Here is a 20,000-nt window from a genome sequence, read left to right as displayed (position 1 = left end):
GTCCATTGCAGGGGTTAGTGGGAGTGAGTGGGTGGGTGTGAGTGAGTGAGTGGGTGGGTGGGTGGATGGGTGAGTGAATGTGTGGGTGAATTGAGTGGGTGAGGGTGGGTGGGTGAGTGGGTGGGTGAGGTGTGTGTGAGTGTGTGTGTGTGAGTGTGTGAGTGGGTGTGTGGGTGAGTGTGTGGGTGGTGAGTGTGGGTGAATGGTGGGTGGTGAGTGGGTGTGTGGGTGAGTGTGTGTGGGTGAGTGGGTGAATGAGTGGGTGGGTGAGTGGGCGGATGAGTTTGTGGGTGAGTGGGTGGGTGAGTGAGTGGGTGGGTGGTGGGTGGGGGGGGGTGGGTGGTGTGGTGAATGAGTGGGTGAGGGAGGTGGGTGAGTGTGTGTGGGTGGGAGTGGGTGAATGAGTGGATGGGTGTGTGGGTGAATGAGTGGGTGAATGTGTGTGGGTGGGTGAGTGAATGTGTGTGGTGGGGGTGTGGGTGAGTGAGTGGTGGGTGAGTGAGTGAGTGGGTGAATGAATGAGTGAGTGGGTGAGTGTGTGTGGGTGGGTGAGTGTGTGTGAGTGTGTGGGTGAGTGAGTGTGTGGGTGTGTGTGTGAGTGGGTGAGTGGGTGGGTGAGTGGGGTTGTGTGTGTGAAGGCCCAGAGCTGTGGGAGAGTCAGGGCGAGTTGGTGCCGAGCCGCCACCTCTGTAAAAATACATGATTGCCGTCTTTTTCTTTGCTTGCTTGATAATTAAATTTCATGATAACAAGAAGCAACTATAGCGCATTCCTTTGTTTTTTGTATAAAAATCCAAAAATTTTGGAATTAAATTTTTGAAATTTTCACAAAATTATTTAAAATAAACCTGATACCGAATGCAGAATTGATTATTTTTGGAAGAATGGAAGGCAGCCCTGAGCTAACTGCGTCCCAAAAGAACCTACTTAATTACGGTTTAATAATGGGGAAAAAACTCATACTTAAATTCTGGAAAAACGCCCCAACAATAAATATGTGGATTGCAAATATGTCCGAAATGCTACACCTGGAAGATATGAGATTCCTTCTAGCAGCCAAACCAGACCATTTCCAAAAGATTTGGTCTCCATTTATCGGCTTACTACGTATAAGGTGCTACAGAATTCTGAAAAGAATTGGTGAGGGGGGAGGAAAAATACGAAGTTGGTATATCCCTTTTATCTCTTTTTTTTACTTTTAATACATCTTCTGTTTTCTTTTTCTCTTTTTCTTTTTCTATGGCTTATTTCTTAACTTTTTTTTGAATTTTTCGTGTCTAAGGGTCTCTTTTGATCACTCTTTCACACTATTACTATCCTATCTCACTTTCTTTACTTTTCTTCTTTTTAAAGTTTAAAATATGAAGTGGTACAGGAAATGTATTATGTTATTTTTGGCTTATTATTGTAATGTACACTACTTCTAATAAATAAAATTATTTTAAAAAAAAAATAATTAGTGCAACCGTGTAATATTTTGTCATATTATTAAATTAAATAGTATATGTTTTATTGTACCATGAAATACGAATTGTTTTTAACGAGGGGTACAAGATGCTTACAGAAATTTACGAAGGGGTACATTGGCTATCAAAACTTTGGGAATCGCTGCCCAAGCTTATGGAAGGACCGTTCAGAAGCTTAATAACAGAGAGTAGGAAGCTGTTCCTGAACCTAGTGGTGCGTGCTTCTAAGCTTCTGTGCTTTCTAATGTGCAGGAGCAGAGAAATGGAGGAATGACTGGGGTGGGACAAGTCTTTGATTGTGTTGGCCGCTTTTCTGAGGCAGCGTGCAATACAGATGGAGTCAGGGGTGGGAAATCTGATGATGGACTGTTATGTTCGATATATCAGTTATCAGAGTTTGATTCACTCAATAATTGATTACACTAGTCAAGTCAAGAGAGTTTTATTGTCCTGTGCCCCAGATTAGACAATGAAATTCTTGCTTGTTGCAGCACAACAGAATATGTAAACATAATACAGAATAGGAGATAAAAGTTCAGTGTGTCTATATCCCACAGGGCATATATATACACCTTAAATAAACAGATAAAGTGCAATAGGCTGTTATTGTTCAGAGTTTAATGGATGGGATTTATATAGCGCCTTTCTAGATACTCAAGGCGCTTTTTACATCGCATTATTCATTCACTCCTAAGTCACACTCGGTGGTGGTGAGCTACTTCTGTAGCCACAGCTGCCCTGGGGCAGACTGACGGAAGCGTGGCTGCTAATCTGCGCCTACGGCCCCTCCGACCACCACCAATCACTCACACACATTCACACACAGGCAAAGGTGGGTGAGGTGTCCTGCCCAAGGACACAACGACAGTATGCTCTCCAAGCGGGATTCAAACCGGCTACCTTCCGGTCGCCAGCCGAACACTTAGCCCATTGCGCCACCTGTCGCCCAGAGTTTATTTAATGGTGAGTTTAATAGCCTGATGGCTGTGGGGAAGCAGCTATTCCTGAACCTGGATGTTCCAGATTTTACGTTCTTGTACCTTCTTCCTGATGGCAATGGAGAGATGAGTGTGTGGCCAGGATGGTGTGGGTCTTTGATGATGTTGGCAGCCTTTTTGAGGCAGCGACTGCGATAGATCCCTTCGATGGTGGAGAGGTCAGAGCTTCATAATAAGGCAAATACACTCGCGTATCCCCGAATATCCCCGAACGTACTCGCAAATCCTGAGTACACAGCAGAGCACGCCGCAGGATGTTTCTACACACACTCACGTAAACCCGTACGCATTCGCAAACTCATCAGAGAGGACGCCACAGGATGTTTCGTTGTTGATCACCTGGCACCGTTTTCGACTCTGTCCAAGGCTGAGGTTCCCTCATGGAAAGGGCGCCCAACACCATCCTTTATGGCATTTCTTATCAGAGCAGACCGCGCCACTGCCCCTCTGCCCGAGCCAATCATAAGCCCCCCTTGTCTGCAACGTTTCTGCGCTACGAGCGGCAGGGGCCGCGGGTGGTCTACCCAACTATTGCTGTTGTGTTTAGCTCACCAACGCTTCCCCATAGAATGGCCTGGGTGGGAAAGGCTGCATTCCCAGACAACGCAAGTCCCCACACTTGGACAGGCGCAAGACCAATTCTAGGAGATAACGCATCTGAATCTTGTTTTCTTTTTTTTTTTTTTAATTTTATTTTATTAGCAGTACAGTAAATTACATTAATACACATCACATATATCTTATTACATTATGTTGTACCACTTCATTATTTGAGCTTTAAAAATGATAGAAATAAAAGAAGTAAGGAAAGTAAGCAAGAATCGTGAAGGTGCAGGAAAGTGTTAGAAGAAGAAAGCCCCTTAGGGAAGGAATTAGAGAAGGAAGTAAAGAATGGAAATAAGACCCTTGAAAGAAAAGAAAAAAAAGAGAAGAAAGGAAAATCAATCGCTCTATTGTAACACAAAACTACACTAAAAAGGATCTACCAACCATGTTTTTATTAAAAATTTATTTTATACCCCACGTTACCAGATCCTGGTACCCTTTATGATTTAACTTACTATTGCACCTTATGCTTGTAATAGTTCCATAAATGCAGACCACGTCTTTTGGAAGTGGTCTGCTTTGCCTGCTAGGAGGAGTCTCATCTCTTCCAAGTGTAATGTTTCGAACATGTTTGAAATCCACATTTTTATTGTTGGTATTGGAGCATTTTTCCAAAATTAGAGTATAAGCTTTTTTCCCATTATTAGCCCATAATTAAGTAAGTTCTTTTGAAACATATTTAATTCTGGGTTACCTGAATCTTGTTTTCAAGAGGCTATGGGAATGTAGGGCTGCTAATTTAGCTGATAACTCCACATTTTAGCTGAAATTGTCTGTTTATCCCTTATACTACACTCCACCCCATGGATTCATCAGCCTACATTAGTGCCCATCTAACCACATGTTACTGAGTATACAAACAATAATAATCAAAAGTACAGTATAATAATTATATCGCTATGAATGTGAGGTGATTTTGTGTCAAACTATCCATCCATGCCATAATGGCATGAGTTATGTGTTCTATCAGACACTGAGCTCGTCTCGGACGTCTCTTTGAAAGCAGAGCTTATCCCAATGGCCTTGCAAGCATCCCCATGGATTACTGGCCCTGTTTAATCAGCCCAAACATGCAAAGTGGTGTTTTGAACTTTTGCAGAGTCAACCAGGACAAGATCGCATTTACCGTGCCATTCGAAATGTCTGCCGCCAGCAACGTCCAGGGCAGAGCTGGTGAAGGTTGTTGCAGTAAGGGCTGTCTCTGTTGGTGTGGTGCAAGGCTGTTGCAAGAGGGGCAGGAGGCTGTACGGTCCCGTATGTACTTGGCCATCCCAGGCCAGTAGAACAGGTTCTGTGCGTGGTCCAGCGTGGCATCAGTTCCTGGGTGACCGCTGTGTGCCTCTTTGTAGCATTTGTCACGTAGCGATGAGGGGATCACGACTTTATGGCCCTTAACTATGACACCATCCTGTATCTAATTTGGCCTTGAAACTTTTATTATTAACCAACATCAGAAATGGTCATTCAAAAGCTAAAGAACCATTTTTCTACATTGGGCGCACCCGTCCGTTTGCAGACCGACAACGGAAGACAGTTTACCAGCCACGCTTTCAAGCTCTTTGCCAACCGATGGAATTTCCACCACGTCACGAGCAGCCCTGAATACCCACAAAGTAACGGGCTCGCTGAACGAGCTGTCTGACTTTTCACTTCTTTCTTTTATTTTTAGTGTTTTGTTTGGAGGTCTATTCTTTTTTATGTGGGGGGGGGGTGGGGGAGGGAGAAGGGGGAAACTGCTTTTCCTAGTCCCTACCTGGTCGGAGAGGCGGCTTTCCTCCGTGCAGCATTTTCGACCCGTCTTTGCGGCCTACCAATGGGTCTGGAGCGGCGTTTCCTGAGGGGACCGGCCAGAACCACGGCTTCGGCGGCGGCACAGCGCTGGAGCGCTATCGCGGAGCGGGCGATGCCTTGCCCGGGTCGCCACGCTGGAGCTCCGGAATGCCGAGACCGCAGGTGAAACATCGTGGAGCTGCGGGTCTGTGGGCTGCGCTGACTTTAACATCGGGAGCCTGGGATCTCTCGGCGAGATCACCAGTGGTGGAGATCCGTCCAGCGCGGCCGGGCGGCTTCGGAAGCCGCGGTCTCCGAAAAAGGAAGCGGCCGTTCCAGGTGTCCCAAACCGCTGAGAGGGTTCTCCCGACGCCGGAGCACCATCACCCAGCGAGAAGGGCCTGTAACATCGGGCCCCGTAGCGGCGACTGCGGAGGCCTCAATAGGCCCGACTATGGGTGGACAAGGGGATGGGGACTGGACTTTGTGCCTTCCCTCACAGTGGCAACCATTGGGGGGGGAGGGTGTTTTTATGTTTTATGTTAAATTCCTTTATAATGTTATGTTGTATTCTTATTAATGTGCTGCAATGGCAACTTGAATTTCACTTCACCAATTGGTGTATGTGGCAATAAATGAACCGTTGAACCTTAATGATCCTGAACGCCTGTTTCTGTTCCAGGTGAAACGTCCTCCTGAAATCTGTATTGTGCTGCAGCCTCAGGGATTGCTCAACGTTGAAGAGAGCCACGTAGCAGTCGACCTGCATGTCACCTGCCCGCCCAATTACCCAGACATGTGAGTTCCTGCTCTTCAATGCATAACTTGCTTATTCCTTTTGGAGTTTGGTGGAGGTTGTGCTTAACGGTGTGTGTATGTTCTACAAGCAGTTGTATAGGGCTCTGGTGAGACCACATCTGGAGTATTGTGTACAGTTTTGGTCTCCTAATTTGAGGAAGGACATCCTTGTGATTGAGGCAGTGCAGCGTTGGGTCACGAGATTGATCCCTGGGATGGCGGGACTATCATATGAGGAAAGATTGAAAAGACTAGGCTTGTATTCACTGGAGTTTAGAAGAATGAGGGAGGATTGTATAGAAACATATAAAATTATAAAAGGACTGGACAAGCTAGAGGCAGGAAAAATGATCCCAATGTTGGGCGAGTCCAGAACCAGGGGGCCATAGTCTTAGAATAAAGGGGAGGTCATTTAAGACTGAGGTGAGAAAACATTTTTTCACCCAGAGACTTGTGAATTTATGGAATTCCCTGCCACAGAGGGCAGTGGAGGCCAAGTCACTGGATGGATTTAACATAGATAGACAGAGAGTTAGATAGAGCTCTAGGGGCTTGTGGAGTCAAGGGATATGGGGAGAAGGCAGGCACGGGTTATTGATAGGGGATGATCAGCCATGATCACAATGAATGGTGGTGCTGGCTCGAAGGGCCGAATGGCCTCCTCCTGCACCTATTTTCTATGTTTCTATGTTTCTAAGCAAGCCAAAGCAATTAGACTATGTTCATAAGGCATAGGAGTAGAATTAAGCCACTCGGCCCATCAAGTCTACTCCTCCATTCAATCAAGGCGGATCTACCTCTCCCTATCAACCCCATTGTCCTGCCTTCTCCATAACTCCTGACACCTGTTCTAATCAAGAATTGGTCTATCTCTTAATATTTGGTCTTAAAAATATCCACTGGCCTCCACGGCCCTCTGTTGCAATGAGTTCCACAGATTAACTACCCCCTGACTAAAGAAGTTCCTCCTCACCTCCTTTCCTAAAGAGTGGCCTTTAATTCTGAGGCTATGACCTCTGGTCCTAGACTCTCCCACCAGTGGAAACATTCTCTCCACATCCACTCTATCTACGCCTTTCATTATTCTCCAAGTTTCAATAAGGTCCCCCCCTCAACCTTCTGTCAAATGTTCATCATATGCTAACCCACTCATTCCTGGAATCATTCTTGTAAACCTCCTCTGGACCCTCTCCAGAGCTAGCACATCCTTCCTCAGATATGGGGCCCAAATTTGCTCACAGTACTCCAAATGTGGCCTGACCAGCCAGCGCCTTCTAGAGCCTCAGAATTACATCATTGAACCTCATGGGAAATATAATGGGAGCTATTATTAATTTGATGCAACAAGTCTTTTAGGTGGGTGGGTGTCGTTTAACTTCAGTGACCGGGTGTCTTTGTGGAACATTGATCAGATTTTGAGCAAAAAGTAAACTGCTGGAAAAGTTCAGTGGCTGAGGCAGCACCTGTGGTGGGAAATGGACAGGGACATTTCCTGAAACGACTTTGGGCTGAAGGATGGTCCTGTCTCAAAATGTCCGCTGTCCATCTTTCACAGATACAGTCCGAACCGCTTCCTCCAGCAGTTTGTTTTTTGCTCAAGATTCTTACAGTTGAAGGCTTTTCCACCTCCATCGATTGAGTTTTGGTTGTTTAGTTTTGAGATACAGCCCGAACTGGGATCTCTGAGTCTACAGAAGGGTCTCGACCCGAAACATCACCCTACAGACAGGAAGTGTCACAGCTGGCATCCTGGTGCCATTGCAACAACCTGGAGCTCAATGCTCTTAAGACAGTGGAATTGATTGTAGACTTTAGGAGAACTCCCCCTCCCCTCACCCCACTCACCATCAACAACACCACAGTCACATCTGTGGAGTTTTTTAAGTTCCTGGGAACCATCATCTCCAAGGATCTTAAGTGGGGGGCTACCATCAACTCCACAGTCAAAAAGGCACAACAGAGGATGTACTTTCTACGGCAGCTTAGGAAGCACAATCTGCCACAGGCAATGATGGTCCAATTCTACACGGCCATCATAGAGTCTGTCCTCACCATCTCCATCTGGTTTGGCTCAGCCACCAAGCACGACACCTGGAGGCTGCAGCGAATCGCCTGACCAGCTGAGAAGGTTATTGGCTGCAACCTTCCCTCCATTGATGAACTGTACACTGCAAGGGCCAAGAAGCGAGCGGGTAAGATCATCTCTGACCCCCCGCACCTTGGCCACAAACTCTTTGAATCACTTCCCTCTGGAAGGCGACTCCGGACTGTCAAAGCTGCCACAGCCAGACATAAAAACAGTGGCAAATAATTCCACAGATTTGCCACTGTCTGACTAAATAAATTCCTTCTTTGCTTTTTTCTAAAGGTACGTCCTCTTATTCTGAAGCTGCCTCTGGTCCTAGACTCTCACACTGGTGGAAACATCCTCTCCACATCCACTTTATCCAAGAAGAACATGCAAACTCCACACAGACAGCACCCACAATCAAGACTCAGCGGGACAGGCAGCATCTCTGGAGAGAAGGGATGGATGATGTTTCGGGTCGAGGCCCTTCTTCAAACTTCTTTGGGTCACCCATTCCTTCTCTCCAGAGACGCCGCCTGTCCCGCTGAGTTACTCCAGCACTTTGTGTCGATCTTCAGTTTGAACCAGCATCTGCAGTTCCTTCCTACACTACTCTATTTGCTGTTCGGTCCAATGCTAATTGCTGCTCCTCTTGTCATCACCACAGACCTCCAGAAATTGAACTGAAGAACGCAAAAGGCCTGTCAAATGCAAAGCGGAACCAGTTGCAGTCGGAGCTGGTGACTCTAGCCAAAGCTTGCTGTGGAGAGGTGAGAAAATTAGATTTGCAAAGTAACCACCACTCTGATTAGGCCGCTATCCAACTGCTGTTGAATTTGACTGCATATCTGCCCAGTCTAACTGCTTGTCCAATCGACCATGGGAAATTCCAATGCTGTTCAGATTCAGTTTTGTTTATTGTCACGTGTACCGAGGTACAGTGAAAAGCTTTTGTTGCGTCCTATGCAGTCAGCGGAAAGACTGATTACAATTGAGCCATTTACAGTGTACAGATACATGATAAAGAAATAACATTTAGTGCAAGGTAAAGTGCGATCAAAGATCGTCCGAGGGTCACCAATGAGGTGGATAGTAGTTCAGCACTGGTCTCTGGTTGTGGTGGGATGGTTCAGTTGCATGATAACAGCTGGGATGAAACTGTCCCTGAATCTGGAGGTGTGCGTTTTCACATTTCTATACCTTTTACCTGATGGGAGAGGGGAGAAGAGGGAGTGGCCAGGGTGCGACTGGTCCTTGATTATGCTGCTGGCCTTGCCGAGGCAGCGTGAGGTATAAATGGATTCAATGGAAGGGAGGTTGGTTTGTGTGATGGTCTGGGCTGCCTCCACAATTCGCTGCAATTTCTTGCGGTCTTGGAGGGAGCCGTTCCCAAACCAAGCCGTGATGCATCCCTGAATGCCGCCATGTATGGTTTACAAACCTACCAGTAGAAAGAATAGAATAGAATAGTTTCTTTATTGTCATTGTAACATGAACCATGTACAACGAAATATAAAAACCAGTGAATCTTCTTCATACAATAAACAATGGGAAATTGGAGGCTTACGTAGTTTTTAAATTTAGATATACACAGCGCGGAAACGGGCTCTTCGGCCCACCAAACTAGCGATCCCCGCACATTAACGCTGTCCTACACACACTAGGGAGAATGTGCATTCATACCAAGCCAATCAACCTACAAACATGTACGTCTTTGGAGTGTGGGAGGAAACCGAAGATCTCAGAGTAAACAAGAGATCTCACAGGTCACGGGGAGAACGTACAAACTCCGTGCAGGGTTGGAAAAGAGTAACCCCATGGACACGAAGGCCAGGACCACATATCTGCCTGACACATTTTCTCCGCTAATACAAGGTCAAATCGGGACAGACTGTTATGCAGGATAGTTAAGAGATTCCTTGGTTAATATTTGGTAACACTTTGGCACATTACTGCTTCTCACGGGTGTCATGGAGAAAAGAGCCAACAGCCAAAGTCTGCCTGTGCTTAGTGGCATCCATTTTAACAAAACCAGGGGGGGGGGTCACAGCTATTGTGCAGGAAAGAACTGCAGATGCTGGTTGAAATCGAAGGTAGACACAAAGTGCTGGAGTAACTCAGCGGGACATCTCTGGAGAGAAGGAATGGGTGACGTTTCGGGTCGAGACCCTTCTTTCTCTCCAGAGATGCTGCCTGTCGCCCATTCCGTCTCTCCAGAGATGCTGCCTGTCTCGCTGAGTTACTCCAGCATTCTGGGGGTCACCGCTAAGGCCAGTTCCAGTTTAGTTAATTGTCACGTGTGCTGAGGTACAGTGAAAAGCTGTTGTTGCGTGCTAACCAGTCAGCGGAAAGACAATACATGATTACCATCGAGCCATTTGCAGTGTGTAGATACATGATGAGGGAATAACGTTTAGTGCAAGGTAAAGCCAGCAAATTCCGATCAAGGAAAGTCCGAGGGTCACCCATGAGGTAGATCGTTACAAGTAATACTGCTATAACATGATATTTACATTTCGAAGAAACCTTGTGTCATAGAAAATTAACCTATAAAAACACTTGGCAATGGGTGCAAATGAGTTTCAGACTTGACATAAAAGCGTTTTTCTGCTTTCGAAGTCTTTTTACTAGCTGCAAGTTTATTATTGTCACTGCAAGCGAAAAAAATACTAAAGGCTGTGTGTTACATTGTTTAATAATCAGTGCACCAGTTTCAATAGAAGTGATTAGTTGCCAATTTCAACGGCCACCCGCAGTGAACACGATAGACTGTGTTCCTAGGAGCCAATGGTGCCTAATTACTGCAAGGAGGTTACATGGAAACCGTTTTCTTTTTCTGCATATGTTTTTTTTCTCCAAGACAGCTTTTTTTTCTGCTGGTCAGTTTCCGAAGTAAGTTTCCACTGGTTTTCTAGTTCCCAATTGAAATGGCATTGTAACCAATTTGGCTCACATAATGCAAACAGTGTTGTATCCAAATTGCCTCATGGAAACACACGTCGCAGCATAATAGCCCTGTCCCACGGTTCGAGTTCATTCCAAGAGCTCTCCCGAGTTAACAAAAAATCAAACTCGTGGTAAGCACGGAGAATGAACATAGCGGGCACGTCGGAACTCGGGGACGTCTCTTAGCGGCTCGTAACGCTAATGGCAGGTACTCGGGAAGACTCGCTTATGGCAGGTAAGCTCGGGAAGACTCGTGAAGATTTTTCAACATGTTGAAAAATGTCCATGAGAGCCCCGAGTACCGACGAGTGGCCATTACCGTAAATCTCCGAGTTCGAATCAGGGCAAACTCGGGAGAGCTCTTGGAATGAACTCGTACCGTGGGACAGGGCTTTAACTACCTGTGTCGTGCAATCCTGTATTATGGTCTCTCTCTCTCTCGTGGCAGGTGATGATATATCTCCTGGCGGAATACGTACAGTCATTTCTCAGTGAAAACAACATTCCTCCCTCCAAGTCGTTTTATGAGGAGATGCTGAAGAACCAGCAAGAGCAGCAACAGCGCCGCGCACTGGAGCAACAAAGCAGGATGGAGGAGATAAAGAAACACGAAGAGAAAATGGTGGGTCCGACCTCTGCTATTACTTAGAAATAGAAAATAGGTGCAGGAGGAGGCCATTCGGCCCTTAGAGCCAGCACCGCCATTCATTGTGATCATGGCTGATCGTCCCCAATCAATAACCCGTGCCTGCCTTCTCCCCATATCCCTTGACTCCACTAGCCCCTAGAGCAATCCATCCAGTGATTTGGCCTCCACTGCCCTCTGTGGCCGGGAATTCCATAAATTCACAACTCTCTGGGTGAAAAAGTTTTTTCTCACCTCAGTCTTAAATTACCTCCCCTTTATTCTAAGACTGTGGCCCCTGGTTCTGGACTCGCCCAACATTGGGAACATTTTTCCTGCATCTCGCTTGTCCAGTCCTTTTATAATTTTATATGTTTCTATAAAAATGCCCCCTCATCCTTCTAAACTCCAGTGAATACAAGCCTAGTCTTTTCAATCTTTCCTCATATGACAGTCCCGCCATCCCAGGGATCAATTTTGTGAACCTACGCTGCACTGCCTCAATCACATGGATGTCCTTCCTCAAATTAGGAGACCAAAACTGTACACAATACTCTAGATGTGGTCTCACCAGAGCGCTATACAACTGATGCATCTCACTCTGCTGCACGGTATTGCCAGGAATTTCTCGTCATCAGCTACATTTCCCGTGTCTGAATAAAGGGCCTGTCCCACTGCACGAGGTAATTCAAGAATTTTCCCGAGTTTCCCCTGATTTGAACTCGGAGAATTACGGTAATAGCCGTTCGTAGGTACTCGGGGCTCTCGTGGACATTTTACACAGTGCTGGAAAAACTTCACGAGCTTACCTCATTTCCCAAGCACCTGCCATTAGGCGTTACGAGCCGCTAAGAGACGTACCCGCTACGTACATTCTACGTACTTACCACGAGTTTGATTTTTTGAGCTCTTGGGTAAACTCGTATAGTGGGACAGGCCATTAAGGGTGCAGACCAGAAACGTCACCCATTCCTTCTCTCCAGAGATGCTGTCTATCCCGCTGAGTTACTCCAGCTTTTTGTGTCTCTCTTCGGTATCACATCTGCAGTTCCTTCCTACATAAAAAAATTAATTACCCCCTTTTAACCTGCTTCTTCTGCCTCTATCCTTTGCTCAACATTCAGAAATAGCCTCCAATATCTACAAAACCTATTTCCATCTTTTGCCTTCCGTTCTATGACTTGAAGTCCACATGTCTACCACCAGCTCGACCTAGCATGCAGTCATAGGACCCTTCAGTTATTTGCCCCAGGTAGACACAAAATGCTGGGGTAACTCAGCGGGTGAGGCAGCATCTCTGGAGAGAAGGAATGGGCGACGTTTTGGGTCGGCTCCCTGATTCAGCAGAGGACAGAATAACACAATGTTTGTGCCAAATATGACGTTAAGTTAAACTGATCTCATCTGCCAGTACATGATCCATATCCCTCTATTCTTTGCACTTCTACGCGCCACTATCGTATCTGCTAAAACTTTATTCTTGGAACGCAGGAGGATGAGGGGTGATCTCATAGCGGTAGAAACATAGAAACATAGAAAATAGGTGCAGGAGTAGGCCATTCGGCCCTCCGAGCGTGCACCGACATTCTATATGATCATGGCTGATCATCCAACTCAGTATCCTGTACCTGCCTTCTCTCCATACCCCCTGATCCCTTTAGCCATAAGGGCCACATCTAGCTCCCTCTTAAATATAGCCAATGAACTGGCCTCAACTACCCTCTGTGGCAGAGAATTCCAGAGATTCACCACTATCTGTGTGAAAAATGTTTTTCTCATCTCGGTTTTAAAAGATTTCCCCCTTATCCTTAAACTGTGACCCCTTGTCCTGGACTTCCCCAACATCGGGAACAATCTTCCTGCATCTAGCCTGTCCAACCCCTTAAGAATGTTGTAAGTTTTTATAAGACCCTCCCTCAATCTTCTAAATTCTAGCGAGTACAAGCCGGTGTATATAATCACGAGAATAGATGGGTTGAATGCACTTTTACCCAGTCTTTTACCCAGGTTTTGCCAATCAAGTACAGGGCACAGGGCGGTCACGGTGGCCTAGCGGTAGAGTTGCTGCCGGGTTGGCGCCGACCTGCAATCCCCGCACACAAAACCCCTGTCGCACTTTCACGACCTAATTGGCGACCTCTGCCGAGTTTGCCCTTGACTCGTACTCGCAGCATGGTCGCCACGAGGTCGTAGGAGGTCTTCGTAACTCTTCCTCATGCTCGTGAGTGGTTTCCATGTACTCGTGGCCTCAAGTAGGTCACGGTGTTTTTTCCAGCCTGATAAAAAATGTCCACGAGCAAAAAAAAAAGGTCGGCATGGAAAAAATTGATACTTTTTACTCGTAGTTAGGTTGTAGTTAGGTTGTGATGGTAGTCGTAGGTTGGTAACTGGCCCGAGAAAATAAATGCAACCATGACATAATTTTATCATGTGATCAATTTCCACTCGTAGCTAGTCGTAGTTGGTCTTATGTGTGGAAGACTGAGGTCGTAGACATAGTCGTAGAAGGTCTTTTGCTTCGGCGAGTCAACACGACCTTAACATTTTCTTCAACTCGTCCAGGGTCTTCTAAACTCGTGGATTAGGTCGTCCAAGTGGAACAGGCCCTTAACACTCTCCTACACACTCACTAGGGACAGTTTATACATTTACCAAGCCAATTAACCTACAAACCTGTACATCTTTAAATGTTGGAGGAAACCGAAGATCTCTGAGAAAACCCACGGGGACCCAGGTCACGGGGAGAACATACAAACTCCATCCCGACAGCACCCGTGGTTAGGATTGAACCCGGGTCTCCGGCGCTGCATTCGCTGTAAGGCAGCAACTCTACCTCTGCGCCACCATGTGCGGGTATCGCTGGTCGGTGCGGTCTCGGGTGGGCCAAAGGGCCTGTTTCCATGCTGTATCTCTAAACTAAACTAAATCCTGAATATTGCAAACTTCCCCATTAAAGTAAATGAGTTTTTCCTGTTCACCCTACACACTAGGTTTCTCATACATTTGTGTACGTTGGTGGTAAAATAAGGAAGGGTGAAATTGTCTTTCATTTAATGGAGTTTAATTCCAATAAATGGGAGGTGATGCTTTTTTTGGTTTAACCAAGTGAATGGTGGTGCCCTGGAGAGTGATGAAGGGCAGTGGGATTTGGAAGTACTTCTATAAAGTGGCATTGCAGGCTGATAGGGTGGTGAACAAGGCTTTTAGCCTGAAACAGTTTCGCCATGTTTTTTTGAGTAACACTGTTACATTCTTAATTGTTTTTGAAGCAACGTGAAATCCTCGAAGAGATCGAGAAGCGAAAAGAGGAAAAGAAAGATGCCAGGAAACTGAATCAAATGGCCAAACAGGTTCGTAGACCTCAAGAATATTTCTTTGTCATATGCACCCAGATATGAACCACAATAATGTATGTGCATTGGATGAAACAGCACAACAAATATAATAAATTATGAATTATTTTAAGTTAACGATCATAGATAGGATAATGCAAAGACCAAATTGCGAGGGGCACCCACAGTTGTGTCGATTGACACAAAAATGCTGGAGTAACTCAGCGGGACAGGCAGCACTTGCAGGAACAGTGCCTCATATTTAGCTTGCACAGCTTGTAACCCAGCGGTATGAATATTGATTTTTCTAACTTCGTAACCCTTGCTTTTGCTCTCTCTCCATCCCTCCCCCTTCCTAGTTTTCCGACCAGTCTCGCTGTCCCTCTGATTAAATTGTATCTCTGTATGCCTGGCCACTCCCTCTTCGCCCCTCTCCATTCAGGCCATAGGTACAGGTGTGAAAACGCACACCTCCAGATTCAGGGACAGTTTCTTCCCAGCTGTTATCAGGCAGCTGAATCATCCTACCACAACCAGAGAGCAGCGCTGAACTACTATCTACCTCATCTTGGTGACCCTCGGACTATCTTTGATCCGACTTTACTGGCTTTACCTTGCATTCATCGTTATTCCCTTATCATGTATCTGTACACTGTAAATGGCTCGATTGTAATCATGTATCGTCTTTTCTGCTGACTGGATAGCACGCAACAAAGCTTTTCACTGTACCTCGGTACACGTGACAATAAACTAAACTGTAACTGTAGATCTTGTTGAGTGCTGGAGCAGATTGGAGGAGGAGAATGGTCTACTCTTCCGTTTTTGTTAGATGCGAAGTCTGAACGCAACGCTCAAAATGTGTGTATCCTTCCACTTTTGCTTCTTTTCTTTCCCCACACTCCAGGAATGGTTAGAAAGTGCCCAAGAAACAGTTCCCGCGAACGCTTCCAGAATTGCTGCCTTAAACCCGCAGCCGAATGCCAGTTTGAACAACAGCGCAATGGACCAGGTCACCCACAAGAAGGGAGGAAACAGCCGTCGCAGAACAAGTTCCAATGGCCGTTTGAAGTATGAAGATGGTGGTAGCATTTCAAGGAGAGTAGAATGCCAGGTGCAGGTTGAGCCTAGATGAAGGGGTCCCAATGGTCAGATGCCACTATTGTATCTGCCTCAATCTCCAACCATGGCAGCACGTTCCAGGCACCCACCACCCTCTTTATAAAAAAATATAGTCACTCTACTCATCTTTAAAATCTCCCCGTAGAAACATAGAAAATAGGTGTGGGAGTAGGCCATTCGGCCCTTCGAGCCAGCACCGCCATTCAATATGATCATCCAGAATCAGTACCCCGTTCCTGTTTTCGCCCCATATCCCTTGATTCCGTTAGCCCCAAGAGCTATATCTAACTCTCTCTTGAAAACATCCAGTGAATTGGCCTCCACTGCCTTCTGTGGTAGAGAATTCCTTCTGTGGTAGAGACTCACAACCCTCTGGCTCTTTGAGCTGCGCCCTCTAGTATTTGATTTTTCCATCCTGGGAAAAAGGTTGTGACTGTCTATCCTATCTTTGCCTCTCACTGGTCAGATTTCACCAATCGTCACACTTTGAAAATGGTTTCTTGTTGACAATTAGAATGAAAGATTTTTGTGGGCGATTTGTTTCTTGATAATCTCCTGGAGGGCACTGGAATTGTAGAATGAAACACTAAATGTATAACCAGAACTCTGTACAAAGATAACAGAGCTCCCTCTCTACTCTGATCCAGACTCCTTGAGATGAAGGTTAATATTCCACTAGTTTAGTTTAGTTTAGAGATACAGTGAGGAAACAGGCCCTCCAGCCCACCGGGACCGCACCGACCAGCGATCCCCGCACATTAACACTGTCCGACACACATTGGCGATCATTTGTATTTATACCAAGCCAATTAACCTACAAACCTGTTCGTCTTTGGAGTGTGGGAGGAATCTGGAGCTCCTGGAGAAAACCCACATAGGTCACAGGGAGAACGTACAAACTCCGTACAGACAGCACCCCTGGTCAGGATCGAACCCGGGTCACTGGCGCTGTAAGGCAGCAACTCTACCGCTGCCTTAGCTAATGACAGCGTGCCACCCTAGATTATTTTTGTTTGCATCTCCAATGGTTTTGTTGTCATGATTCCTATATATAGTTCATAACAATCATGTTACTCCTGCACAGTTCTTTATTATCACCATTTCAAAATACTCTTATCTTATCCTTTTCTAAATCTCCACTCTCATCTCTTTTTACAGTCTATCTTTTGCAATAAGGTCTGGCCATTTCCTTCCACTTCGATCTGAAGATTAGTTTACGAGAATGATCGCTGGAATGAGTGGGTTAACATATGATGAGTGTTTGACGGCACTGGGCCTGTACTTGCTGGAGTTGACAAGGTTGAGGGGGGACCTCATGAAATAGTGAAAGGCTTGGATAGAGTGGATGTGGAGAGGATGTTTCCACTAGTGGGAGAGTCTAGGGCAGGGGTGGGGAACCTTTTCATGTTGGAAGGCCGCATTAAGTTAGCTGTAATCTAATAAGGCCACATCCAAGAAACTTCAATGAGATATACTTCAAAATGTACGTTATTTTGTTAAAATCGCCCTCATGACTTACTAATCGTTTTAAATGTGGCTGTCAGTCTGGGAGGATTATTTCTTGAATCTTCTTTTACTTCTTGGTATTTTAAATACGTTCATTTTAAGATTAAAATAAAAATAATAAGAGAAGAACAAAAACATATTAATAAAAAATAAAAGGATTTGTTCTACAAAATTTGGATCCATTCAAAAGGCCGCACTTAATGGCCTAGAAGGCCGAAGGTTCCCCACCCCTGATCTAGGGCCAGGGGTCACATCTTCAAAATAAAAGGACGTTCCTTTAGGAAGGAGATGAGGAGGAATTTCTTTAGTCAGAGGGTGGTGAATCTGTGGAATTCATAGCCACTGAAGGCTTGGAGGCTGTCAATAGGTATTTTTAAGGCCGAGATAGATAGATTCTTGATTAGTACGGGTGTCAGGAGTTATGGGGAGAAGGCAGGGGTTGGGAGGGAGAGATAGATCAGCCACAATTCAATGGCGGAGTAGACTTGATGGGCCATTCAATCTGCTCCTATCGCTTATGAACTTACCCGTTGAACTGCCAGAGAGAGGCCTGCAGGCAAAGAGATCGCTTGGCTTTCTGAAGGGAAAAGGCTGGAAGATAGGATAGGATAGACACAAAATGCTGGAATAACTCAGCGGGTCAGACAGCATCTCTGGAGAAAAGGAATGGGTGACATTTTGGGTTTGAGACTGCTACTGTGAAGATAGTTCAAACAGATTCAAAAAGCCATTGCATTAACATTGTAATGTCGATTACTTTTCAATTACAGGAGAGAACGGCTATTTTCTGAATGCAGTAATGAAGACGGTTCTAAAATACACAAAGTGATACATTTTAACACGGGATCGATTGTCCATGTGGGAAAGGTTGTCGGTGAGGAACATTTTGAGTCTCTGCGTTTTTTGTAAACCCTTTCCTCTCTTGAATCACGGTGGCGCAGCGGTAGAGTTGCTGCTTTACAACGAACGCAGCGCTGGAGACCCGGGTTCGACCCCGACTACGGGTGCTGTCTGTATGGAGTTTGTACGTTCTCCCCGTGATCTGCGTGGGTTTTCTCCGAGATCTTCGGTTTCCTCCAACACTCCAAAGACGTGCAGGTTTGTCGGTTAATTGGACTGGTAAATGTAAAAACTGTCCCGAGTGTTAATGTGTGGGGATCGCTGGTCGGAGCGGACCCGGTTGTATCTCTAAAACTAAAAAGTAAATAAAAGTAAATGTCTAGACCTATGTAACAATTGGTGTAACATTATTAGGAGGCATAAGTGACTTGTGTATCTTAATGTGACAGGTGAGAGTGAACATCTGAGCCGAACTGTTTACAATGCTTTGGAAGAATTGACAGGGGATTTTGTGGTGATCTACGAATGGGTTCTTCAGTGGCAGAAGAAGATGGGAAAATTTCTCACCAGTGAAGAGAAGGACAAAATCGAAAAATGCAAAAAGCAGGTATTGCCGCCAATCTGGACATGCGTTCAAAGCAATCTCGTAGAGTCATAGAGTGATCCAGTGTGAAAATTGGCTCAACTTTCCCACCCCGGCCAACATGTCCCAGCATGAGTCCCACCTGCCCGCATTTGGTCCATATCCCTCCAAACCAGTCCTGTCCATGTTATAGCCCTGTCCCACTGTACGAGTTCATTCCAAGAGGGATTGACAAGCAAGGAAGCAAACAAAATGTGTAGGAAGAAACTACAGATGCTGGTTTAAACTGAAGATAAATGCTGGAGTAACTCAGCGGGACAGGCAGCATCTCTGAAGAGAAGGAATGGGTGACGTTTGGGGTCGAGACCCTTCATCAGACCAGCATCTGCAGCTCCTTCCCGCACACTCAATTATGGACAGTCTGTCTATTTCATTCTTGATGTACTTCAATGTGGCATTTATGAGGCAATTGAAAGGCTTGCTAGGCCTTTTGGCAACGCAACCACCAGCCAACCAAGATTTAGTTCATCATTTCAACTGCTTCTGTTAGTAGCTCTTGCTCCCTTGCTCCGACACAAAATGCTGGAGTAACTCAGCGGGACAGACTAGTCTGAGGAAGGGTCTCGACCCCAAACTTCACCATACCTTCTCTCCAGAGATGCTGCCTGTCCCGCTGAGTTACTCCAGCTTTTATCTTCAGTTTAAACCAGCATCTGCAGTTTCTTCCTACACATTTTGGTTGCTTCCTTGCTTGTCAATCCCCACAAATCATGTCCCTAAATGTCCGTAATCTGTGATCTCCTACGGTTTCTATCTCATCTGCTTCCTCAAATCTCTACTGAATCACCCCCCCGGGGAGAGGGTGGGGGGGGGGGGGGCAGCAAGAGTGGTTGTGGGGGCTGCAAGAGTGGTTGTGGGGGGGGGAGAGGGCAGCAAGAATGGTTGTAGGGGTGAGGGGGGCAGCAAGAGTGGTTGTGGGGGGCAGCAAGAGTGGTTGTAGGGGGGCAGCAAGAGTGGTTGTGGGGGGCAGCAAGAGTGGTTGTAGGGGTGAGGGGGGCAGCAAGAGTGGTTGTGTGTGGGGGGCAGCAAGAGTGGGTGTGGGGGTGTGAGGGGCAGCAAGAGTGGTGTGTGGGAGCAGCAAGAGTGGTTGTGGGGGGGGCAGCAAGAGTGGTGTGTGGGGGGCAGCAAGAGTGGTTGTGTGGGGGGCAGCAAGAGTGGTTGTAGGGGTGGGGGGCAGCAAGAGTGGTTGTGGGGGGCAGCAAGAGTGGTTGTAGGGGTGAGGGGGGGCAGCAAGAGAGTTGTGTGGGGGGGCAGCAAGAGTGGTTGTGTGGGGGGCTGCAAGA

General features: G+C 46.2%; 1 protein-coding gene across 2 annotated transcripts in view; it reads left to right on the top strand.

Moving 5' to 3' along the window:
• The window catches only part of eif2ak4 (eukaryotic translation initiation factor 2 alpha kinase 4), a 123,347-nt gene that overhangs the window by 2,096 nt on the left and 101,251 nt on the right, over window positions 1-20,000 (top strand). For both annotated transcript variants that reach the window (XM_055641080.1, XM_055641079.1), the window contains exons 2-8: window positions 5,523-5,638; window positions 8,374-8,476; window positions 11,101-11,274; window positions 14,547-14,627; window positions 15,514-15,677; window positions 18,005-18,108; window positions 18,524-18,681. In XM_055641080.1, coding sequence (XP_055497055.1) covers window positions 5,523-5,638; window positions 8,374-8,476; window positions 11,101-11,274; window positions 14,547-14,627; window positions 15,514-15,677; window positions 18,005-18,108; window positions 18,524-18,681 — 900 coding nt within the window. The remainder of the gene's footprint in view (window positions 1-5,522; window positions 5,639-8,373; window positions 8,477-11,100; window positions 11,275-14,546; window positions 14,628-15,513; window positions 15,678-18,004; window positions 18,109-18,523; window positions 18,682-20,000) is intronic.

The sequence above is a fragment of the Leucoraja erinacea genome, chromosome 9, assembly GCF_028641065.1.
Source record: "Leucoraja erinacea ecotype New England chromosome 9, Leri_hhj_1, whole genome shotgun sequence".
Taxonomy (NCBI): domain Eukaryota; kingdom Metazoa; phylum Chordata; class Chondrichthyes; order Rajiformes; family Rajidae; genus Leucoraja; species Leucoraja erinaceus.
The sequence above is the reverse complement of the archived record's forward strand: the minus strand, read 5'-3'. Positions and strand labels throughout refer to the sequence as shown.